General features: G+C 41.1%; 1 protein-coding gene and 1 long non-coding RNA gene across 7 annotated transcripts in view; one reads left to right on the forward strand and one right to left on the reverse strand.

The window, feature by feature from the left end:
• Positions 1–26,235, forward strand: part of CEP85L (centrosomal protein 85 like) — a 143,079-nt gene that overhangs the window by 45,090 nt on the left and 71,754 nt on the right. For all 5 annotated transcript variants that reach the window (XM_038177762.2, XM_027453598.3, XM_038177764.2 and 2 more), the window contains exon 2: positions 2,926–3,087. In XM_038177762.2, the coding sequence (XP_038033690.1) occupies positions 2,926–3,087 (162 nt within the window). The remainder of the gene's footprint in view (positions 1–2,925; positions 3,088–26,235) is intronic.
• Positions 1,674–14,988, reverse strand: LOC140002207 (uncharacterized). 2 transcript variants are annotated; one of them, XR_011808398.1, is made up of 4 exons: positions 14,309–14,988; positions 10,359–10,553; positions 2,342–2,644; positions 1,674–2,116 (listed from the first exon to the last, which is right to left on the reverse strand). It is a non-coding gene; the product is annotated as an uncharacterized lncRNA (long non-coding RNA). The 2 variants fall into 2 exon arrangements; XR_011808397.1 differs by having other exon boundaries at positions 1,674–2,644; positions 14,309–14,986.

Raw genomic sequence — 26,235 nt, forward strand, 5'->3', positions numbered from 1 at the left:
GAGTGAGACCAGTCTGCCCCCTCCCAGCCCCTTCTCTGGGCCTCTGCTGTAAGGGATGGGCACGATCCCAGTGGGGATGCCAACAGGGAGCACCTGAGTGAGGACACCCATCTGAAGTCCCAAGCATGGTGCAGACAGCCCAAGGTGCTTCTCTGGAGAGCCAAGTGGGATCTGGCAGGCCTGGGCTGATAAACCCATGCTGGACTCATGCTGATCTGTGTGAGTTCTGTGTGCGTACAGCACAGAGCTCTTCAGCACTGCCAGCTTGAGGGTCAGGCTCTGTGAGTTCATTTGGAAATGCTCTGTGGCCCCCAGGTGCAGAGGGAGGGGTGTGCTCCTGTCCCGCTGTGCTGGCAGTCCCACTGGACCATGCTTCAGCACCACACCTGGGGCTCTGTGTGTCCAGAACGTGTGTGTGTGTAGGTGTGAGATAGAGAAGAGATTGTAGCAGGGTGTTTTAGGATACTTTCTATTACCTCAACATAGAATAACTAAAGAGATCCCAGCGGGGCTGACTGCCTACCCCACAGCACGTTTGCACTCTTTGTAGGGTCCAGCTGCGGCGTACTGTTCCACCTTTTGGGATGTGCAACGCACGCTCGTGAGGTGTTGGGGGACCCTTCTTTGCACTGAAGGTGTTTAAATGCTGGAACAGGTTGTCCAGAGAGATCGTGGCATCTGTCCCTGGAGGTGCTCAAGACTCAGCGGGACGTGTCCCTGAGCAGTCGGATCCAATTAGCCGTGCTTTGAGCAGGGGGCTGGACTGGATGACCTCTGAACGTCCTTTTCTACCTACATTATTCTGTCCTTCTGTGCTGTTTGAAGCTTTTATTACTCAAAGGGTAACGTTATTACCCTTTTGAGGGGCTGTGTAGGGATGGTCATAGGTTCCAATGCTGTGCATCCCTGCGACCAAGAGGTCGGAAGAGTTTGACACATAGTGCTGTGTTGATTTGATGTGCAGGAGTTACGGTAGCGTTATTTGCTGCATTTCATTTAATGCTTGCTTAATGCCATAAAAGCTGGAATTACACCGAAGAGGTGTATTGTACTAAAAGGGTAAATGAAACTGAAGTTCCTCTTCTATAAATGTATTTTAAACATCTCCTAAACCAGAACTGCCTCAGGCTTAATTAGCTCGGCTCTTGCTGGAATAGCTCGCTGCGGCCTGGGAGCGCGGCGTGCGCCTGCTGCCGAGAGCGGGGCTATTTCGGGAGAGGCAGAGAAAAACTACTGCTCCCAGCACAGCCAGAGTGTTCAGTGAAAGATGTGGCAGGTGGGGAAGAAGCGTCCCAGTTTCCTACTAGCCCTGTGTGAGCTACCGCACCGTGGTGTGCTCGGTGCTGAGGCAGAGGTGGCGCCTGTGGTGGCACCGCGAGGGGATCATGGCTGGGCCTCTTCGCAGACTGCTCTCCATGGCCCACCAGCCCTCATGCCTGGTGCCTCTGGTTTTGGGTTCAGCCACCTGATCCTGGGGCTTTTGAAAGCAACTCTGTGGAATAACTATGAGCTAAGAGGCTTTTAGGAGGAAAGGCAAGAAGTTTGAGGAAGAGAAGGGAATACATTGCACAAGGCATGGGTGCACCAGCACAAAGGGGAGGGGGAACTGAGGGAGGTACTGAAGACAGGGAGAAAAGATAGAAAAATGGGTCAAAGGAAAGAAGATCAGTAAATGTAAGACAGGTAAATGTGTGTGGGGCACTTATATATATATACATGTTTACATCCTTTTTTAACATCCTTTTCTAAACTACGTCCTTGTCGATCCTTTCCCACTCGGGATACACTACGATTCTGCATAATTTTCTGTGAACCAAGTACAGCTGGAGTTAGGAATGAGCTGCAGATGTCTTTGCAGAGGTAAATTGCTCTCACGACTTTGGATGGACGCTGCTGAAAGTATTTTAATGACCTAAAAATATCCACATGTAGCCTGAGAGACTTTACATGTGAACTGATACTTCTTGGTGAGTCACTTCCTGCTGCAAGCGTTATGCAAAGCGTGCTGCTGGAGGGGGTGGACGTGTGTGGTTATATAGAAAGCTGTGCTCGTCTCCTGGGTTGTCTCTGTGCCTCTGCTGATTTGGAGCACCAAGTACAGCAGTCGGTGTTCTGCCTGTAAACAACAATTGGGTTTAGATGCTGGTTGTTGGAAGTGGTGATGGTCCTCTCGGGTGGTACTCTGTGGTGCATTTTCACTTGGACTGACTATAATATAGGTACATACTGAGAAAAATTTCTTGAACAGAGGACTTACTTGGTGCTGAGAATCATGCTTAAAACTTTTAACCATTATTAAAAATAAAAATAAAAATAAAAAAAAGAGCAAAATGAAACTGACCCTAGGTGGATAGGTGTCTCACAAAGCCAGCTTGTGTGCAGCCACAGCATCCCTGCTTGAGGTCCCTCCTGTGATAACTGACAGCTTTTGGTAACACTGAAACAGAGTGAAGGGCTGTAGACACCAGTGTTAACCACTTCATTGCTGGTTTTTATCACCTCTGTCCTGTGGGTTTTGTACAGTTGGAATGACTGTTTCAACAGCAAAATATTCAGCTGGTTTCTGTTGCTGGAACACCTTCATTTCTCTGCTTGTAGTTGAGTGCTTGCAGTGCAAAATCCTGCTGTGAGTTGAGAATCGCTTCTAGAACAGAAAATACATGATAAGAATCTTGGTAAAGTTATTGCAAGAACAGCTGGAGGGCTGTGTTTTTAAATAGTAAAAGTGTATTTACTTGGATTTCTTGGGAGGATTCCACCTAGCAAAAGGACCTTACTTTAAAAAAAACAAACAAACATTGGCACAGAACCTGTTTCAGATCTGAACTGTGAAACACAGGGCTCATTTTTCACTGTGACCGGTATTTTGTTGTTGATTTCTGTACTGTATCTGTAATGACAGACTTCTGGCTTCCTTCTTTGTAGGCTCAGATTATTCCTCAGTGGGATGGTTACCTGGTACTGAATCCCCGTGGCAGTCCGCAGCCATTGCATCAAGCAGTCAAAGCAATCCTGTCAGAAGACACAGTATAGCTTCCGACAGCGGGGACACTGGGATTGGTACCTCCTGTTCTGATAGTGTGGAAGGTGAGTTGACACTGTCAAATTTTGGATGTTTCTGAGAGAGAAACGATCCAAAACGTTTTAAAGGTATGTTTTCTAAAATAATGGTGCTTTTCCAAAGCTGAGAGCATGCAGTTCTGCATTTTGCTGACGGTACCAAATCATTATTTTGGTGAGGTTTAATTAATTTACTTCTGCATGAATTGTGTACATTCACTTACATTTCTGCCCCAGCGCCTGTACTTGTGTTCCATCTTTTGAGAATTGCAGTTACAAGAGGTGCCAGATTTAAACAGAGAAATAATACCCCATACACCATCACTTGGTAAACAACTGGTAAAAATAGAAAAAAAAAAGGCAATTGCTGAAAGGGCAGTGCTTTCTGGTGTTTATTGTGTGCTTCAGCAGAGAAAGCTTACTCATTGGACTGGGAGGAAAATGGGATTGTTGTCCTCTTTTGTTGGGAAATATGTTTGTTTTATTGCATGGCTTTTTACATATCGCCAAAGATCTCTGAGGCATATCAACGGCATGTAAAGGTTGTCAAAAGTCAGTCTGGACTCAATCATCATTACCCAAAGTTGTGCTCGTCAGGGAGGGGTTCAGCCTTTAAGTTAGCAGCATCTCCATAATATTGCTACCCTCTCCACGGGCATGTGGGAATAGGAAATGAGGCCGAATGAGAAGGAAACCAGGCAGTAATAAGGCTTGAGGTTGCCTTCTTGAGAACTTATATTCCAGTAAGATTTTCAAGAGTAAGCTAAATCAAAATGGGGCTGTAGCATACTTCTCTCCTGTGCATTTCTGTGTCAGGGAGTTGGCAGCTGAAATGAGGAAGAATGGGGAGAATTAGTAGAAGTGAATTAAGGGATGCTGTACATTGCAAGAGGCAGAAGTCTCTACAGGAGGGCTGAGTGAACTCTGAAGGGAGGTCCAAATGATGCCGAGTTAAGTCTGTTAGGCTTTGTAGATGAGGGAATCCTTTCCCCCTTCCTGTTGTATATGTAGGTTGGAAAGGCTCTCTGTAGGAAACTCCTTATAACATTCTTGACACAAACTTTTATTTTTAATCTGTTGCTAGGTTTGCTAAAATTAAATTTTACTCAAATACTCAAGCTCTTTGATGTGGAATTCAAATATTAAATGGTTATTAATGAAGAAGTCTTACTGCATTTTTATTTTTTGTTGTTGTTGGGAATGTAAGGGGTATGAATCTCTCTTATATACACTATATGTGTACAAGCTGACTCACCCAAGTGTTGCAGAATAGCATTTTAAGATACAGTATTTGAGTTAAAACCATACTTTTTTTTGCCTTTTTTTTTTTTTTTTTTTGCTTTCTCCCTTCTTCTTTTTTTGAGGGCTTGCTTCCCCATTTGAGGGGTGGGAGGAAGGAGAGGAAATGAAACAGCACCTTTTCATCAGATGTTCTCCTGGCTGAAGAGAACAGCACAACTGTTCTTGGGGGTGGGTGGGAAGAGGGATGACACACTGATGCAATCACAAGTTTGATAGTCATTTGTTACCATTTAACTAATAGCTCTGTCCATTTGCATGCTCTCAGCAGAGTGCTGTTACAATCTGTGTTTGGAGTTTCTCAACAGAAAGTAAAGAGGGAAAAAATTTGCAGCAGCAACTAGTTCCTGATGTTTGTGCATCTGGCAATACTTAACAATGGTCAATTTTTCTGTATCTTTGATATTATCAGTATCCTGCCACCTTCTTTTGAGAAGCTTCAAGTAGTAGAAAAGAAAATGTTAAAGGAGAAAAGAGGGAAACACAAAGTGAAAGTTAAGGCAAGGAGTGTATGCCAGGTTTGGATATTGAATGTCTGTACGTTTCTAGTGGAAAGTGCTGTTGCCTAAGATACCTAGCTGTCTGCATCTCAAGCTGCTTCCCCAAAAAGAAAAGAATATTGTTGCGATCTGTGGGACTGCCAGGCCAGTAATTGCAGGCTTGATGCTGGCCATCTGCTCTCAATGTGGGGCTTGGGAAGAAGCCCTTGGGGATTTTGCAGAGGGAATTTTTTTCACAAGTCAGCAGATCATTACAATTTGTAACAACGCTCAGAGAATGAAATGTGGCCTAGCTATTTCCTTTCTACTACGCCTACTAAAAATCGAAAACCTAATTTCAGAATCAATGCTAATATCTTTAATTACGGGAATTGCAGGTGAATTAATTTGTGCAGACACGTGGTTACTTGTAAATATACTGGTGGAGGGAATGGAGCTCCAATGCATTTAAAATCTGTTTTTACTGTTTTTCATTGGATCTTAAATATCCATTCAAATTTATCTATTTAGTCATGCTTTATCTGAGGAGCATTCATTCTTTTTGAAAGTGCAGGGCTTAAAAAGTAAAACAAAGTGGCTCTTGTGTTCTGCTCACATGTATATGGTTTGGGGGAGAGATGGGTTTTGACAAGGGCAAGATAAAATTTATTCCACTGTTTGTTTTTATGTTATGTTGTGCAAAAATAGAAAAATTAGGAAATTAAATGACTAATTGAGTTTCAGTATTGAAGTTGAGCAATGTTCATGTGGACTGGAGGAAGCTGAGGAAAAAAACGAGACTATAAAAAAACTATAAATGTAGGGATGTTAGTTAGGATAGAACAGTCCTAAATTTCTAATTTAACTTGTTCTTAATTTAAGGATTAATGTAAAAAGGTGTTTTATCTTTGTGTAAATCACAGTTAGTGTGGTGTTCAGTATTGTTTTCCTGTCAGTAAGCAATTCTGGATTCGGATCTGCTTTTGAGCGAAGAGGAAAAACACACAAAGAAAAAAACATATTGTGTGGAGCAGGAGGAAAAGCTTTTGATACTATCTTTTCCAGATCCTTTCCTTTTTAAACTTTTCTCTACTTGCAAGCATAGTGTTAGTACTATTTTCATCTTGTCCTGTTGGTTGTTTGCTCTTGGATGTTGAATGCAGCAAGTCTTCAGAAAAATGTTGTGTTCTTTGTTAGGAAAGATGCTGGAAGTGAAATATAGAGCACTATGAAACTGCTGTTCATGTTGCAAAAACTCCTTAATTTCTGGTAGAGCAGGAGGGTGTGTTCAGGAAGAAATGTGTGGAAGAAAATGTTTGTATTGGTGGCTAATAGCTGATCAGATACCAGCAAAGCCTGTCTGACCCATTTTTTTGTTCTCACTACCAGCTCTGAAATCAGCAAGATACCACCCAACATCAAACATCTAGCAGCTATACTATTTGTAGGCCTTCAGATATAGGTTGTCTCTTAAGCTTCAGACTGAGAAAGTTGTCATTAATGTTTTCTCTCTTAGCTTGAGTTCTGAAATAAGCCTAGGGGGAGGTGGATGACAGGAAAAAGCCTCTCTTGTAGTGAAAAACTGCAGGTATAAAGTTCTGAAAACATCCCTTTACAGGGTGTTGTGCCTTGTCTCTGTGCAACTCAGAAGTCTTCCAAATGGAAGCAGATTTGAGAGAGTTACCAAACAAATATTTAGAAGTCTTTTGATGTAGGAAATGTGATGGTAAACTCAGCTGTTACAAATTCTTTACTCTTCTGTTTACTTAAAATGCATGTTCTAGATTAAAGTGCTTCTTTGCAATTTGCAATATCCATTAGGAAATAGATGTGGGATACTACATGGAAATGTGCCATGAAATGCAGCTTCCTGTTCTCCATCAGCAGTGATAGCATTTATACAGTTTTTAATAACCATTGTGACACCTATGCAAGTCATCCCACAGTCACTGAATTCAATACCATTCTCTCAATACCATGTGCATAGGAAAAGTGAAGTCTACATTTTAAGTGTTTTTGAGACTGTTTTTATTTGGTTTACGTAATTGGAGAATCAAGGTCTTACCAGAAATTAAATGGAGTGTAAACGTCAGCAGAGCTCTTTCTTCTGTGTATTGAGTTTTGCTTTTTGGACAGGAGGGATACGAACTAGATACTGAAGTGGCAAGATACAGGGCACACTGCTCTTGTAGGCCAAAGCATTTTCCTGTGGAAACATCCTTATAAAGCAGATCTCTCTCCCTTTATTAAATTGCAACCACTAATGGCAGGTCAAGGTTCCTAATTAATAAGCATAACATTCATAAAATGGTGCTTTCCTGAAAGAGAGAGGATACAGAAGATCACAGCTACAGCTGTTTCTCTGGGGAGTTGATGTTCTGCTAGTTAAACTGGTTTTTAATAAATCCTGGTAGAAATGCTGTGTTTCTTTTCATATCTAAAGCTGAATAAGCTTTATTTTTGAATAAGCTTTATTTAAATTGTTTGCAATTTAAAACATTGTTCCGTAGTTATAAAGAGGTTGCCTTTGGGAGAGAAGTTTCACAAGTGGTGATTTGGGGAGCGTTACAGATCAGATGCAACATGCTTGATACATTATCAGTGCATTTTGGATAGGCAGGACTTCGCTGGGATACTTGAATGATAGAATAGGAACTTGTTTTAATGCCGTGAGGCCCAGAGGAGCTTCTTGTCTGTCATTTTTCCTGAGTATGTTACCTTGCTATCAGATCAAAAAAATCTAATTAGTTCAATTTAATTGTAGTGTTTCTTTATACACCAGGGAACATAGTGCAGCCAGCTCTGAAGTTATTTAATTTTGCTATTTCAAGCCTTCTTCTTCCAGGAGGTCCTGAGCATTGTATTCTGATGCTCTTTCTTTTTAGTGAGAGGGAAAATGAAAAGCTAATAAAAATAGCTACTGAATAGAACTTAGTGAAAGGCAGAATTGAATGTCAGGAGGCAAAATCTACTGATGAGGCGTTCTTGTTTGCTTAGTTTAGCATGCTGCTAAAGATAATGGGATTGAGAGCGCATACAGTCAAATACTGGTTTGCACCGTCTGTTCTGATGCTGGCCAGGAAGGTGCAGTAGCAGAAGGATCCCAGGTCTTGAGAGCTGGCAAGCATACTCCGTGTTCATTGTCTACTGTGCTCTGTGGTTTTGGAAGATGATCATTTAAAGGGATTTCTCTGAAAATCTACCTGAGTATTGATCAGTCTTCAAGCATTTGGATCCTGGCAAGTTGTGGTGTAAGTGTGATGAAGTTGCTTGGTTATTTGGAGGGAAGAAAATAAGTTGGAGCTGTTCTTCCTTTGTTCCTTCCTCTGTACTTGCCAAGCCGCACGTTCTGCAATGCTGTCCTGCTCTCTGTGAGTCAGCCTTGCTGTGTTACTTGGATATTATCTGTCCTGGCGATCAGAAACGTGCACTTTGCTTAAGCCTGTATTAAACTCTGTTCCTTGTAGGAGAGGTACTGTCATTCCTTGCTACAAGTAAAATGTCTGTATTTCTGAGGGGAATATAAATATTTAATGCTCAGAGGTTGGCTGTTTATTTTCTGAGTTTTTTGCTAGGATTTGAACAAAATTTAAACCTGCTTTATCTCAGAAGTCTAGTAGCATATTTCTAGGAGTTGATGGAAAAAATGATGCCATTAACTTTCCACTAAAGTCATGGGGAAATTGCCTGTAGTGTACTATGTTTGTGGATCTGTGTACTCTGAATTTAAAATTGGCCCAAAGGCACTCACTAGTACCACATGTGAGTATGCTCTGCAGAGAGAAATACATGCTGCTTTAACTTGATACATTGCCTTCTTTTGTGGTAGTTTGTCCATATAAACAAACTCCTAGGATGGGCATGCTCAGTTTACCTCATGTAAAAATTATTGGCAGGGTTTTTCTCCAACTAGTGGGAGTGTTTCTGCCCATTTACGCTTGGTGAATTTTGCCTTCAGCTCACATCAGGACGTGATCCTCAGAAAGACCACTTCTCTTGGTTCTCATCAGAAATAACTCAGGGAACATAAATAGTGCTTATTTAGCATTTGGCAGCATTCACTTCGATACTGTGCAAAAAGTTATTTCTGTCATATATAACTTGGAAGTTTACGTTCCTGCTTGAGTTGTCGGAATGAATGTGGGTAAGATGGTGTGCTCGGGTCGCCTGGGCTGGCAGTCTCTCGCTCGCTCCCCATCACTGTGGGGTAGGGGAGAGGATCAGAAGGGCAAAAGCAAAGAGAGGAAATAAAACAAACAAACAAACAAAAGAAAAACAACAACAAAAACCTGTGGATAAAAACAGTTTAACAAGTGAAGAAAAAAACAAAGTCCAGAAAAAACTCAAGTGATGCAAAAGCACCACCAGCAGAGGGATGCCCACCAGCAATGGCTGAGCAATGGCTACTTCGGAAAAAATACCTCCAGTTTTATGGCAGAGCATGACATTAAATGTTACAGAATACCTTATTGGTCACCAGCGTAACTCAATCCCAGGCACACCCAGTACAATCTCCACCCCTTATTCCATACTGTTTTCGTGATATTCAGGCCCTACAATAGTCGGTGTATTTTCATCGTACACGCAGGTATTATTCCAGGAGTCTACGGGCTGTTCCCATTCAAATACCCATTCAGTTCAGCTATTCTGCATGAATGGACAGAGATGCTCTTTTTGAAAAATTGAGGGTGGTAAAGCCCAGGTTTCTCAGAGAGGTTGTGGAGAGTCTCCATCCTTGAAGCTGCTTGAAACCTGCCTGGGCATGGTCCTGGGCAACCTGCTGTGGGTCATCCTGCATGAGCAGGGGCATTGGGCTGGGTGATCTCCAGAGGTGCCTTCCTGCCTCAGCTGTTCTATGAAATTAAGTGGGATTTTTCCTCTTAAGGAGGAGAAAAGGATCTCCTTTTCCTGCTTTCTTGCTTCCTATCTTTCCCTGAGGTATTTTTTATTAGTCTTCTGAGAAAACAAGTCAGTTATTTAATATATAGTCGTATTTTCGTATTTACAGTGCAGCTTCTGCTACCAAAAGCTAAATTTTTGTAAGCATTACAAAAAACAGAATTTCTAAGTAGATGGTCATATAAAACCCCAATTTATGCAGTCATTTATAGAATAATACCAGGCAAGGTGTAATATGGGGGAGTTTTTTAATATGTGCAGTAATCTGTGTTTTTAGAGTGTAGTGGATATCTGGCATCCTGATCAGAAAACAAGGAGAATCATACAATGATCTTGTCTATGTTTGGGTTAGTATCATAGGACCTGGGCATGCTGAGCTTTATACGTTTTGACAGATTTCAGGGAGGACTTTGCACTTTTCCTTACTACTGTCTGCAATCATCAGCCGTGTAACTCGAGGTCTCAGGATCCAAACAGGAGTCAGAACAGAGACTGGTTTCAGAGAACAGCAAAAGAGAGGAACATTTTGAGCCATAAACTACCATTACATGAACACTGGAAACATATTCAGTTACTATTCAATATTTAATGTACACATTCAAGCAGCATTTGTAGCCTTACCTGGAAAAAAAATAATCACGTGAGTCCTCTTTCAACATTTCCACGCTAGACAAAGTAGTGTCCTTAGCGGGTAGCCTGCAGTCATTTGGGTGTTGGCAGTGAGTTGCTTCTACCCTCCTGCTGAGCAAGAGAAGACCTGGTGATGCTGCTGGGAGTTCTAGTTTGGGACTTGGCAGAGAAGTCTGGTCCCATGCCCTGTAGAAAGGTTTGTAAATCCTTCAGTTTTTTATACCACTGACTGGTTCTGGAAGGCTTTTTCGTTGCTTTTAGTATTTATTCAACAGACCTGTTTCTACCTTCATGCAAGCACTGGTAACACCTTTTTTTTTCCCCTACCTTTTTTAATGTAAAGTCTAGTTAGTGTGTTCAACATCACCCTTTATATTAACTATAATTTCAGTACTGATAATAAAGAATTGTTGTAAAAAGCTTTGAAGTAGAATGTGGAAGCTCCCTTAAAGAGAGCCTTCAAGGCCTCACTTGTGTTTCTGTGTGCTTCTGTGGTAAGTGAGATGGATTGCTGACAGCAATTCTGGCACTACAACAACAGCAGCAACAAAGAGCAGTGTGCAGAGACCACACTGGGATGGAGCGTACTTACCCCTTCATCTCACTTCCCCTTCAGGGTAAAGGAAGTGAGAGAGTGCGAATGCGTGGAACTGTGACCATTTTGTTTTTAAAGTGCTTTTTAAAAAATTTTTCTTTTCACTATCTTAAATACTTTTTACCCAACCAAATTTAGAAGCAAAACTGGTGGTCCCCTGTTCCCCAATGGAAACATGATTAAAAATATCTTCTTTTCCCTCTTCTTTCCCTTTAAAGTGCTGAGAGAGGAGATTTTGCTGTAATAATGATCACAGTTGTCAGCTGCAGCCATGGAAGTCTGCACCATAGAGGACAGTCAGCTACACAAGGGTCACGTCTTTACTACAAGGAAACAACCATTCGTTCCAGGCACTTTCTTTTAGATGTGCCCCTGGCTAATTTGAATTTATGAAAACTGCAAATTGAGATGATGATGGGGTTAATCCATATTTCTTTACATTATTTAGAGAGCTATCAACAGCTATCAGCTGGCTTTCAGTTAATTCAGACTTGTTCATTTCAGTTACGCAAGTGTGTTTTCATTCAGACTGAAGAGAACACTGGAACACGGATTTTGAGGTGAAAAGAGGTTGCAGCAAACCTAGGAAAACAAGAGCTAAGTAGCTTAAAAGGATTTGTTTATCTAGAGGAATAAACTTGGTTTATTTTTTGTAATGAGTCACATCAGTTTTAGATAATATTACAGTAATAAGAAGTTCTCCTAAATATTTTTTATTTAAATGTAGGTGTTCATTTCAGTGGTTACTGTAGTCCTCAGAAAATGAAATCTCATCTTCCAGCTGTGTTGAAATGAAGTTGCAAATGAGACCTCCATCACTTACATCCTGTGGTAAATCGTTTCTGTGTAGTTTTGTTGTCCTTTGGCATTTTTAAAGCTCCGGGAACTGATGTTGATATTCTCACTCCATCACGTTGTGGTCTCGTGGTGCTCATAAAGGTTGCTTCTGCTGTGTCCTGGAGTGGTGACCTGCGGTGCTCCAGTGTAGTTTTACTGAATTTTGGAGACCTTGAGGAATTGTCTTGCTTTAGGTATGCTTACTTACCTGCAATAGCTGATTTACCTGAGTTTAAATATTTTTAATACTTTCAGCTAGAAATGCAAAGATAAAAGTAGCATGTCATTAATTAATTGCAAATAGAAGTATTTGAAGAAAACTGAGCAGTAACCAGGTGCTAAAAATGACTTGGTCATTAATGGGTCGTAATGGGAGAGAACAGGCTTTTTATTGGTACTGCTGCAGAAGTGTGTGAGTGAATTTAATTCCTTTTTCTGACAGCACATAGCTTTGCTGTTCCTTTTTTTTTTTTTTTCCACCAGTAGTGAGGTTGTATGGACGAAGTGTAAGAGGCAGGTTCTTATTTCAAAATCCACTTGTGTTTAAAAGGAATCTGTATGAAATACATCAGAAGAATGGAGGTGAGAACGTCTCCAAAGCAGATGTTGCTACATCTGAAACATAATATTGCAGATGCTATTTTAAAATAATCTGTACATAGTCAGAAGAATAGTCTTTCTTATACAAAATGCAGAGACAAGACTTTCTTGTCCAGTTTTTGCTGCTAACTGCATTTGTTAGGATGTGCCAGGCAGCACCAAGTGACCTGTTCTCTGAGGATCAGCAGTTTTTAGCCAAGTTCAGAGCTGTGCTGAATTTGGGACCGGGCTGAAATGAAGTTGTTGCTTAAGCTTTTTTCTTTTTGTGTGGCTCTGTTATTAAGAACTAGACAGTATCGGTAGTGTTGGTACTGCCAGGAATAAAGAAAGAAACAGCAAAAGAACTTGGAGGCCCTGCGTTTCCTCCTGGTTGCAGAATGGTCCTTGAGACAGAGAAATAAACAGCCTTTTGATTTGGGGGTGAGATGGGGGACCCTTGTCCACTTCTTCCTGTTCCAGTTGGTTGCTTGCTCTGTAGCTTCACAGTAAAAGAGTGAAATGAAAGGCTGTTGCTACAGACAGGACATCTGAATGTGTCCGAATTTAAGCCAGTCGCTAAGAAAACCATAGGTTATGTCCCAATTCAAAAGGTACCGTTTCTGCTCTGTCTTGATGATTTGGCAGTGCTACTGACGAAAGAAAGTTCAACTTCAAGAGTGGATTTTAAAGGCATAAATTTATTTATTTATTTATTTATTTGTGTAGCAAGTCTTAGGTGCTGCTCCTCAAACTCCTGCTGTGCTGTGATGCTTTTTTTCCTTTTTTTTTTTTTTTTTTTTTTACTTATAATGTGGCTTAAAGTTAGATCTCTTTCTTCTGAATCTGTTCTGAAATTGCCTTAGAATGTAGAAATTGAGTCTTATCCCGTGGATGGCAGAATATTGGCCCTGGTGAGAGGAAATTTTCTCTTGGTTTGGCTTGGTTTCATTTTTATTGTTAGTTGGTTTTCTTTTTTGAAACAACCCCTAAGCAAAAAACACAGCTTTGCTTTCCTGTGAAATCCCCAAATAAGCTCCCCCTACTGATAGCAAGTCCTCTCACGAAGTGACCACACGGATGCTTTGTGAACGTGTGCTGCTTCATTTTAGGACCCTCTATGGGTAATAAATATCTTAATATTTATTAACCTGCCTTTGGACTAATTTGAAATTGTTGGAGGGGGAAGAGACTCCATTAAAGATGATTTATTCCTTTGCAATTTTATTTTCTTTTATAGTAGCTTTCCTGAGAAATGTGTTGAAAAGATTATGCTTCACTTATGCTTATGGGAACAAATGTAACTCCAGTAATGAATAGCTTTTCAGTGAATATGCAAGCTTTTTCTGCAGAGAAACACTTCAAGGCGACCCTAGACAGAAATACTAGCTGTGCAGATCTGAAGAGTATCTTCAGCATATGAGTATTGTTTTCATTTCTGATCTTGTTAGTCAGAGGTTTTAAAAACAAAACAAGGCAATTCAGATGTTAAGATTAGAATAAAATTATGCCTATGCTTGGAGAAGGATGATTGGTAAGAGATCAAATATTTTATTATTTCTAATGCAAAAACATACTCCCAGCTGATAGTGCAGCTCTGTGCAGCTTTTGTCATGTTTCTTCTAATAACGTAGTACAGAATGAAGCTTTTCAGAGATGGTATATTAGTTCTTGGTTTGATAAAGACGATTGCTTTTTTTTTTTTTTTTTTTTTTAAAAAAAAAAAATCATGGAGACCAGATGTATTATACTTTTAAAGGGAAAGGAGTTTGGTTTTGTACAGCAGATAACACCCTTATGGTGTGTGGGGAATCAGACCACAGACCATACTATACTAGTGGTCTGTTCCTGTTTGATTAATAGGAACCTTAATGTTCTTGTAAAAGATGCAGGAGTAAATTTTTAAATGCTAGATCAATTTCTTCGTGCTTACCGTATGTCTGGTATCACTGGGAGGTTCAGGGTTTGCAGCCTTTTCTGTGCACTCCCTGCTGCTGTTCCTTCAGACACTCAACCCTTGAAACGGAAAAAACGGTAAAACTGAACTGTATTTGGCATGTGTTAATAACTTTTTGTATTTATGGATTACATATTACATATACCTATTACACCCCTCCTCGTTAGTTATCCTTACATGACAATATTTTTCCTCGAGATGATGGGACGGATTTCTATTATTTTTCTGTTCTTATTTTTTACTCTTGTGGCATGGACCAGAAAGTTTGTAAGGATGTTGGTAACAAATCTGAGGGAATGCAGAAGAGCTTTTTCTTTCCCGATTAACTTACTATTCTGGGAGAAATCACTTTCTGATTTTGAGATCATAACGTCCTTCTTGAGAAGATGGCTTTGGAAAGGAGATGTAAGTGGAAAATGTTCTGCTTGCATGATGCCCACCAGATACGGTAGCCGTGACATGGCCATCACCTCCTAAATCTATGTCACACCTGGCACTGAATGCCTGTGGCAGATCTGACCTGAACCCTGCTTTGCGTCTGTCCTGTGACCTGGGACAGATGTGAAGTTTTTGGCTGTTGGCCCTTATTTTGTCTGCTACAACTTCAGGAAGTGTGGCCAATAAATTTAAGCATCCGCCATTCATGTGCATGTTTCAGATTATTTTTTTGCCAAAACTGTGTATTGTGTTTTTAGCAAGCCTAGGTGTTACAAATCAGAGATTAAAAATAAATAATATGTATGTATAAACAAACACATTTTTTTAATTGTATATATAATATTGCTATATGATAAACACACACACACATATATAATATTGTGTAATGTCTGTATATGTGTAAATGGATCTCACTTGGAAGAACAAAGCATGCCTCCCTGTGTTTGGGATGCGACTGTTAAGCGTACAGGGTGATTTTATTCTTGATGTGGGTGTGTGCATCAGAAGGCTGTGAACATCCTGTGCATGTTCCTGAAGTTGTATGAGCTATGATAAACTCATAGTGGCACATCCTTTTCCATCAGAGTTTAGCCTGTCACTGTCAAAGGCTAAAAATACCTTGCATTTTCAAAAATAGAACCATCTTTCTAGGCTAATTTAAACAATGACCTTTTTTGTATGAAGCGACAGGAGGTTTTTGGTTTTCCCACTTAAAAGTTTTATTACAGGAGCACCTAGAGATTCTGTGCAGAATTAAGGTTACTGTTCTAGCTTGTGTGCAAGCGCTGCCAAGGAGCCACTTAAATTTTAGCTGGATGAGAGATGCTTTTGGAATAAGGTTTTCCTTCGAGAAGTGGTATGGTTAGAAGTATTCCCTTCTTTCTCACTGTGTTAGCCATCTCTGTGCAGTCATTCTTCACTGCTGACGATGACTGCAAGATTATAATTAGCTGAACTCAGAAAGTGAATTAAAAACATGTTCAGAGTGCCTGGAAGAGAAGGGATTCACTGGGGCCCAGAACCATTAGCTGCTGCTATCCTCGAGTGGTAGGTAAATCTTAATGGCTAAAGAAGTCTAGTTGAAATGTTTTTAGAGAATATTAAAAATTCAAATGAGATGGGATGTATTTTTGTTTGAGTTCAGGCAGTAATAAACTGAGGTCTGGCAGATCATGGTGCAGGCATTTAATAAAAGGAGCATGCAGATAAGATGGACTAACATGGCATAATGATCTTGGGATTTAACATTTGTTTTCTAGCAGGCTGCTTCAAAGCAAGAATCTTAAACATCTTTTATTACTACACCAAATGTGTGCTTGTAATGCACACTAGTGGCTTGTGTACACCTTCTAAGTTTCGTTATGTAAAAGAAACTTGAGTAGTATTATCTCTGAGTTAGGATGTTTAAACTCTATATAACTTTCTGCATTTATGTCCAGGAAAGCCCTGTTGGCATACAGCGTGACTGTGCTCGATCTGCAGGGAGAGCTGCAAAACCAAGTAACATCATTAAATTCAGGGTAAAAAGATCAGCTCCAAAAACATGTGGTTACTGTCATGCACATGTGAGTCTGATGTCAGATCTAAGAAGGGTCGTTCTGGTTTGGAACTGAAGAGGAGGCTGTTTTTTATTATTTTTTCACTGAATCTTAGAAATCACGGCCTTTCTGTAAGTTTGCAAGTTACACCAGAAAGTTTGTTCTGTTGGGTGGTACTGCTTGGGCAAGAAGAACTCTTTTGCCCTACGTAGGTGAGGAGAAAAAATACTTGGGAATAAATATCCATGGTGAATAAAACAATAGCAGTTCTTGTGGAGACTGCTCCTGTTACTTATGTTGTATCTATATCATGCTGTATCTATATCACAGCCTCCTGAAAATCTTTAGTGAAGTGATTTGTGGCTTCTGTAGGCCTGGAAATGTGCTGTCCCTGTGGCATATGGTCCAACCATTATCTTATGTTACTTTTTTCCTTCTTTCAACTCTCATCAGTGTCACCAGTGGCAGCACTCCTGTTAGTGCTTCTTGTAACTGCCCCATCTTTTCTTTCCCAATAGCGGTGAGGGATAAGAGGGAGAAAACCAGTCTGACTTGAAGGAGTGAGCAAGATAGATGTGCTTTCCACGTTCAGACCTGTCCACGAAACCTCTCTAATCTTCACCAGATATTCAAATTACCTTACTCCTTGATGCTGAGGGGGCTGTGGTAAAGGATGTCTATACAGAATGCTCAGCTTTACGTTGAGTCCACACTTGGCACAGCTGCTCCAGTTTGTTGCTTTGCCAATTCCTCACTAGCTATTTGTCAAAGAAAAGGCATGAAACATGGTTCTACCCATACTTCCTGGTTTATCATCTTTGACGTAACTTCTCATGTTAGTTATGGTTCAGTGCTCCATGTAAAAGTTTGGTCTTTACTGTTGGCTTAAAAAAAGTTGTATGTGATACAACTAAGAGAAGCAACAGGCCTTAATTTATACTTGAGAGATTTCTGCTTTTAGAGTATCTTCACGAGATGGTGCTGGAACACTTGGCTTCTTTTTGTGCTGATTTTTCTTGTTTTCCCTTGTGAAATGAGGTTTTCCTAAACGTTAAGACTAGTGTCAGTAAGTGATATAATCAAACTCTTGCAGGATGGGAACAGGCAACGTATATGTAGATGCAATGAATGAATGGAAAAAAGGTGCAGATGTTGTGTGTACCCATGGCGTGGGTACCATGAAACATGTACCATGTTCCAGAAGGAGTGAATATCTTGGAAAGAGTTGAGGAATGTGAGAAATGAAAATGCTCTTAAATACATGCTTCTAATGTTTTGAATCACAGAGTGGTTTGGGTTAGAAGGGACCTGAAAGCCCATCCAGTTCCAACCCCCTGCCATGGGCAGGGACACTTCACACTAGACCACGTTGCTCAAAGCCCCATCCAGCCTGGCCATAAAAAATTTCCCTATCCTTTTAAACCTTTCCTGGATGGAAATGGGACTTCAGAGTAGGTAGAAATATTAGGAATATATATGAATATTTATTTAGTTCTGGCAGGTCATGTTGTCTGGCAGAATTAATAAATGTGACTTACTGCATCGAGTTCTTGTTTACAGGAATCCTCTGGGAGTTGTAAACTTCCATGAGAGTAGTATGCCCTTAATTTACTGTAAAAGTTGAAAAACGTTAATTAGACTTGCTTAAATGAGTGGCTATTATTCCTGCTGCTGGGGTGTGGGTGTGGGGACTTGATGGCGAGTGTGGCAAATACAGCGGACTTTTGTGTTTCAGAGGTCTCATAAGAGGACTTAAATTTTCCTTTTTTTTCTTTTTTTTTTTTTTTTTTTTTACTCTGAAAACTTGTGAATTTCGGGTTGGTTGCCACATCATTTCTTGTTTTGTATGGGCTTGTGTACTTACCATCATAAATATGCATGAGGAGATTCTGTGTGCATGCACGTATATATCTTTGTTTTTTCATGGGATCACTAATCTTTTTGGCCTACAATAAGTAAGAATATCAATCAAAGTTTAAAAACAGCATGCAGTACAGAAGCGAGGATAATTACTTTCTGCTTTTTGTTAACAAGCTGTTCTTGCATTCAGTATTTACAGCTGTTACCAATACAGTTCTGCTGTTTCCACTGCTCTGTCATTTCAATGTCCTAGTTGCACCGATCTGCCTACAACCACTAGCCCGATGTGAAAGGGAATTGAGCCGTGGTTAATTTTTACGAGTATTTTATGGAATGTGAAGCACGCTAGTTCTGATTTCTCAAAAATCATTTGTGTCAACCTCTCTTCTAAAGCTGAAGAGCATTAATAGCCTTCCACCACTTGAGTGATGATGGGAAGATCTGTACGTAGCTTCTAAAATTGCTGCCCTTTGCAGAGGTTCAAATTTCATCCTGGTAGCTTGGATGTGGGATGAATGCCATTACGATTTGCTATGTTAGGGATTTGCTGGTGCTATTAGGTAACGCTAGAAAACATGCTAGACACTGCATTGCGCAAAGGGGCTCTCTTGTGTTTCTCTGGGGTGAAAGAAGACTTCAGTTATTAACATCATTAGACAAAAATGATGTATAATTTTTGAAATACTTGTCGTAAGTCGACAATTCAGAATGCGTGAGCTGGTGGTCATGGAGCTGGTCCTGTTTCAGAGCCAGGGAGCAGGTCCCAGTGAGCCATTTTCTCCCAAGCCTGCTTTTATGATGTACTTTGTTCCCTGCTTGTTTTTATCAAAAAGCAAAATCTGAACTCGAATCTAGCTTTTTAAGCGTTCTGTTTTTAATTTCTATAACGTGCTGTGCTAGTAATACCAAAACTGAGGTGTTTCTGAATAGGTTGGAGAGCAGAGAAGCAGCAGCCTTTTATTGTTTTGCAAGGGTCAAAGCACTGCTAATGTGCTTGGATACCATAGTGACGAGTACTATAAATACCCAAATACGTGAGCCAGCAACTGGAAATAAATTTATAAACACTAAATTCTTTCCATTATCAAAGGCAGCAATTGAAACATTCTCCGCTCTCCCACCTCTGTCTCTGAGCTCACAACTGTGCACATTGGAAAACAAACTGGACACACAAGCCCTCCGTCTAATAATTTTTGTGGCCTACTGAGAGAAGTAATCGGCAAACTTTTAAAAGAAAAGTTTAATTCTGATTGCTCTTGTCAATCTTGTTAGTTGTTTGTAGACAGCGTGCCCCTCTTACGTTTTAATACTGTGTTTCATAGACATTAGTGCTTAGAAGACTGAGCAATATAGGTAGCAGCACTTGGAACAACTTCGCAATTCTCATGCCATATGATCTGCTCATTTAAACGTGAAAGCTGTCCTCAGTAATGCTGGAGATGCAGCGGGTGGGTGGGGAGGAGTGCGGGCATTGAACCAGCATCCCATTCAGGTGCTGGGTCATCCATCCTGGCAGGACTTGCCATGACAAACTGATTTCTGGGATTCGATCACCATCACTCTAAAACTTCTCCGAGGAAGGAAAAGTTTGTGTCTGTGTGTTGTCTTCTCTTTGTTTTGAATGCTTTAGCATTTTCTCATCTTGAATGACTGTAGAAACATCTCAGATATACAAGCTGGAGTTTGGTTACAGTTCTCTTCTCTGCAGGGGACCAGGTCTTTTAACGTGAGACTGTTTGTGGCATGTGGAGCAAGTGTTGTGTTTCATACCAGGGAAGATGGATTTGGTGGACCAAATGGTGCCTGACACGTATACAAGTTGGCAAAAGAACTTCTGATCTTTCAGGATGAGATACATTATTTTAAAACTCTTATCATATTTAATGATGTACTCTTTCTTACCCTTGTGGTTTAGTTGGATTTGTCACTTTCATTTAATTAGTGTGCTTATGCGTTATATTTTCTAAAACATGTCAGGGCAGTCAGCTCTGTCCTCTCCTGGGTGTAGGCAGTGAGGAAAAGAAAGCAATTTAAAAGCAACATTTTTTGTCTATGTTTTATATGAATTGCCAGTGAAAGAATGGGGAAGTAATAAATTGCTGTTAATTTTTCTTTATTTTTTATTTTAGTTCATCTATTTATTTATTTGTTTTAGAAATGATTGCAAAACTAAGTATTCTGTTCAGGAAAAGCCAGGATAAAAGACTGTGCTGGGTATTACACAGTTCTCTCCTAATTTGGTATCTGTTTGTAATTAAAAGCAGATCTTTCAGCTGGTCTTTTTCCTTCCAAAGAACACAAATGGCTCTCAATTTCCAGAATATTTCCAAAAAAAGTGACTTACAGGTCCAGATGGCTCGTAGGTAACCACTGTTACATAACTACCATTGCTTTGCAGGCAGGCTGCTAGCAGGTGAAAAAGAGCTGGTAAGCACGAAGATATGCATATATAATCTTACATCCAGGAAAAATTCAGAGCGCCAGTGTTCAGATGGCAACACTTATGAAGTGATTTTTTTCCTCTTGCCTCTAGAATTGTATTTTGTGACTTCTTTGATGGTGGACATAAAAAAAAAAAAAAAAAAAAAAAAAAAAAGGAAGTATAGTCTCTCTCTGAAGAGGAGGCTCGTCTTTTACAGTGCAGAAATCCTCCTAAGAGTGTAAGATTTAGTTCTAAATATAGCCTCTGAATTAACACAGCTAATTTTGTCAGTGTATTATTCACATTTGCTCAAACTGTCAACTGTCCTCTAAGAAAAGCCAAATTTAAGTCCTCAGAGCACTGTGGGGAAGGTGGGGGTCTTGGATGGGGGGTGGTTAATGGGCATTACAGAAACGTGAATCCCTCTTCTTTGCTTTATGTTGTAGGGAAATTAGAAATGGAACGATGTTCAGTTATTGCCAGTCCTAGAGTCATGACTTCAGAAAAGAAAAAAAAATAATATTAAAAGCTAGAGTCAAAATGGTGAAAGCCAGATATTTCATGAAAGAAAGGTGCAAGAAAATTGAGGTTATTCCACATCCGTTTATTAGATTTTAATCTGTTTTGTAAGGTAGATTTGAGCGGCTTTTCCATGTCTTCTTGCCGCTGTCATTTTCAGAAATATTTCTGTTAGTAGCAGGAGTGTCAAATTCTCTTGGCAATGTCAAGCTTTTCGTTGCAGTAAGGTAATGCTGAGGACTGCTGGTGCCTGTGTTTTGCCCCCACCCTCCAGTTCCTTCCTTCGGTTCCGCTTGGACTCGCTGCGCTGGGAGAGCGTGCAGTACTGGGGGAGCGTAGGGAGCAGTGGGTGGAAACAGCTCAGTTTTACTGAGAGGTGTCAGGCGAATTGTAACGCTCGGCCTCCTGTTCTCCATACGGGGAATGAGGACAACGATGCTTCACTTTTTGAAGTATAAAATGTGAATTCATCTTTAGGATGTAGAGTTATGCTCAAATCCAATTTATGGTTAATCCTGTGTGAATAAAGAGCTAGTTCAGTGTCACATCCTGCTCTTTTGTGTATTTATTTTATGATCTTATTTTCTTTAATATCTTGCTTTTTCCCCAAACTTGGTAAGTAATTATGTAGACTGAGCCTGCTGGGTCCATGTCCCATCCAGTCGCTATGAACATGCTACTCCATCACCGCTCGGGGACCAGCATCAGAAGGGGACAGACTTTCCCAGAGAGTTAAATTATCCTGGAGGCAACGGGGGAATTTTTGGGATTCCTGGGGATGATTTCTGGCCCTTGGAAGGGATTACTGCTCGATGCGGGCGTTCCCAAATCACGTGAAGTAAATTGCATATGGGACATGCACGCAGCAGTGGGAGGGCTGTGTGAGGAGGCCCGACCTGACCCGTGCCCGCGGCGGGGAGGAGGGGGCGATGGACTGGGATATATCGCACCAGGCGGAGCAGGGGCAGCGCCTAGCACCTGCTTCTGCCTCGGGGAGGATGTCTTCTTCCATCGGCTTTAAAGCTCGGGCACCTGCACTTCTGTCATGGAGGCGCCTGTGTGGTGTGTGGAAGGGTCACCCGTGAGGAGCTGGGGCTCGGGGCCCAAAGTGAGCGCACAGAGGTAAGCTGGGAGCATGGCTACTGTGTGTAGAGCTGAAGTGGGGGAGATTAGTAGAGGAAATGGTGCTGAGTATGAGGCTGGGAGATACTGAAGGTGAAGGTACGTCTCCTTTTCCACACCTGCACAGCCTGGCGTAAAGCTGAAAGCTGCTGCTCCTGTTGGACGGAGCTGTTCTCGGTGGCCTCTGAGCACAGAGAAGGGGGCTGCTGCTTACTGGTGAGCCCGATGGGTACCAGTCCAACCCGAATATGATATTCTCAAGGCAAAGACCATTTTAGTAAGAACACAGATTAAATTTACACTAACAAATAATCTCAAAAACATTGCCAGGAACTCGTCTCCTTGGAAGCTGAAAGTCCTAAATAGAGTTGACATTAAGTTGTAGACTCTGTTCCTGGTTGTACTTAGGAATAACACATAAGGGCATGCTAAACACTGTGGTCAAGAGCAACAGTTTGAACTGCTTGGAATTACTGTGGTTTGTGGGAACCCTCAGCCTGGCTCTGGGCCATTGAGCTGGAGGGAGGAGTCCCGCCTGTTCATCGCACATGCATCTCCCTTCTCTTCATGCCTTAGCTGGGGTGGTTTTGGTGCTGAGAGGCATCAGGTTGGCCGATGGGGGAGTGCTGGTGTTGGAGATGGGACCTGGAATAAATTAGGTGCAATACTGTAAATAAGTTTCCTTTGGAGCTTCGGAAAGTACAGCTTTGTTGGTATAGTGAGGTGGAGTGGTAGGCGTGTTCCCATTGCTGGATGTTACTAAAAAACACCTGGGGTTTTACCTTTCTGGAGCGCAGGGATGGATTTGTTCAGATGGGCCAGGTTACTTTGTTTTTTTGGACAGTCATCCCCAGGTGGGGATGAAGAAGTAATGCCAGCAAAGGCAGTATCTGGTGGCTATTGAAGTGGCATTTGTGGCGTGGATATGTGGCTGACTGGGAAATAAACACACATTGTGACATCTGTATTATCTTTTTTACCTTTAACCATTACTTTTAATGAAGGTTCCTAGGGGCGTATTTGATTTCTGCATGTCTTCACTGTTAAGTGCTTGTTGTTGAGGAAAATGGAATTGGAAGCTATAGGCAGCCTTCACAGAAAGGCAAAAGCAAGTTGAGATCTAGACTTTAAGTTGAAAAAAAAGAAGAAAGAATCCCTGCGGCAGTGTAAGTTTTCAGTCATTCTTTCATTTCAGCAAAATGGAGTTGCCTGATTACATGATTGCTGTGCTGGAACATGGCTTTATCCTCTTAACTGGGGGAAAAAATAGAACCTGTTAATCTAAAAATCATTCTACTTAGTTATGTAACTATTGCTTAAAAATAGCTCCAGATTGCTGGAAAAGAAAGATTTGATGATATGGGGTAGAATATTTCTCTTTTGTTCAGCACATATAGAACATCTATGTTTTTATGTAATGTTCAGTACTATTTTGTGGTGGCCAGTTGCTTGTTACTCGCATGTACTCCCACAGCAGCATCCTGCAGCCCAGCTCTCTATCAGATACTGTGCTGATGCTGCTATGAAATAGCACCAAAGCTGAATGCTGAGGAGTTTGTAGACAGAGAGGTACATGGAGAGAAAGCACTGGGGGTGGGGTGTCTGTTCATGCAGGGAGGTGGATGCTCTGTACTGAGTGAGCTAACTTTGAAACCAATCATTCAGAAGCTTCAGAGCATCCTTTGTTGTGTTGTGTCTGTGGACATCACAGTTATATTTGACTGTGGGTGCATGGTATCCTTGGGACAGGGAAGTAAAACACGTAAATTAAGAAATTTATAGTGTTTCTGGTAAAAACAAGTTCATTTTTAATGCTTACTTTTATGTAAACATGCTCTGTTTTCTCATTTAAAAAGCCTTTATGTAGGCTAGGTTAGCCTCTGTCTTTGCAGATGAGCTCAGCAGAGAAATCTGATTCAGAATTAATTCAGTTTTCATTTTGGATTGCCATTGCAAACTTGGACCCATGAAAAGTTACTTATGCCTTGTTTCTAGTGCTTGGGGTGGAGTGAAACTTGCTCTTGGGCTTACCTTCCATTTCCTTTAACCTCTATAAGTCTGTGAAATCTCTTCTATTTCAGTAAAAACAAACAAACAAAGAAACCATGGTATTTTATTTGCCCGTTTTTATGACATGCTTCCAGTGGATCCGTAATTCCACATTTCTTTTACACTGACAGTGAGAATAATTGAGTACAGCAAGGAAACCCAAATAGTCTTGCAGTAATTGACTCTGCTGTATTTTTTTCTCTCTGCTGAATAATCTCCTGGCTAACACATTTCCCCTGCAGCTTTATGATTTATGCGGCCCTTTGTTAAAGCTGTCCTTGCAGCACAGGTGTGATACCTCACTTGGTTTTGGAGTAGCAGCACGACGCTTCTGTACAGTGCTTCTCTCCTTTACATCCAAATGTTAAGTCATCTTCTGGACACAGGGATCACGTGGGTGGGCTTTTTGACCCAGATCTGGCTCAAAAAGGTAATGCATTTGTTTGAAGATGGCTGGCTGCTGGAGTTGTGGACTCCTCTGCATGTGTGTATCTAGGGCATGTTAAAGCTTCTGTCCTCCTGTAGGAGATTCCGGGATTTTTCCTGTACAGCTCATATCTGTTTGCCTTTCCTTTGTTGATTTGTTTGTGAGGTTTGCCTTTGTTTTATCCTGCTAAATTCTTTCTGTTGCATTGGTTTGGTACAGTCTCTCTGTAGTCAACCGCTACAAAACACAAACAAGTTTTTGTTAAGATTAATTTGAGGAAATGCACTGAAAGTTTTTATTATTTGAGACCTCTGATGATTCATTATTGCCAACAGAGGGCTTAGGCAATTTTACAAGCGGGATGGCAATCGTTTCACCTGGTGTTGTCTTACACCAAGTAATCATATACTGCAGGGGAACGTGTATTAATTTTTAATGAGGGGCGGTTTGGATGACAGGTTGTTCTACCAAGTGTCTTTTAACTCAGTTGGGAACTTTAACCTCAAACCTTACTGCAACAGGACATAGGAGAAAATAAACAGTTTCTGCTGTGCATGCCTCTCTTAAGTTAAAAACCACTAAGCCAAAATGTATGACCTTCCAAATCTCCATCTTGTGCTTCTTTTTGGCACTGGTTCTGGTTTGATTACCGATGTGCAAGTCTGTGGGAAGGTATTCAGGTTGCCTCTCTGTCAGCTAGTGACAAAAGTGATTAAATTAGGGAATTTGGCTCTTGAAACGGCCACTGGAAGCCCAGAGGCTGATTTGTGGTACTGAAATGAGGTTATATGAATATGCTGTCGTTTTCTGTGGCCCGTTGTATCATTTAATTGCTTGTCCTTGCTGCTGCAATCTTAACAGCTTCACTGAGGGTTTGCCAGGACTACGTCTCGGGAGGTGAGGTGGAAACCTGCCGTGGTATACACGGCTGACTTCTCACATATGGGACAGCATTTTTCAAATAAACCAAAGCTGGAGAGGGTCTACGTTGTCCCGTTGGTCAAACAGCAGGCTCCACGCAGTATTTCAGTACCCTAACTACTACAATTGAATGTACTTTTAGGGTAAAAAGTGAAGTAACTTTTACAGAGCTGGTTCCTTTTCCATGCTGTGACCTGGGGAGAGGCATGTAAATGTGAACAAGGCTGGGTGACCTTTTCTGTGGTATGCCGAAAACAGGACTTACCTGGTGTAAAAGTAGTGAAGTGTGAATAAAAAATTCTCATTACAAGTAAATAATTTTCTTCTGCTCAGTGACAAGGTGTAATTTCGGTTTGCTCAGTGACAATCAGTTACTGTGTTAAGCTTCGTTAACTAACGTTGGAACATCCTTGTCTCCCGCTCGCCTGCTCTCAAACCGTGTGAAAGGTGAGAGTGTTACCCTCGCTTCTCCCACCCAGTGGGATCCTCGCTATCTTACCTTCCCTGCTGCTTGCCAAAGGGGTTATGGAAACAGCGAGATGTGGCAAATGGAAACAAGGTAAGTCTATTTGAAGAGGAGGAGGGTAGTGAAGATACACCAAATGGC

Source organism: Anas platyrhynchos, chromosome 3 (assembly GCF_047663525.1).
Source record: "Anas platyrhynchos isolate ZD024472 breed Pekin duck chromosome 3, IASCAAS_PekinDuck_T2T, whole genome shotgun sequence".
In the NCBI taxonomy this organism is placed as follows: Eukaryota; Metazoa; Chordata; class Aves; order Anseriformes; family Anatidae; genus Anas; species Anas platyrhynchos.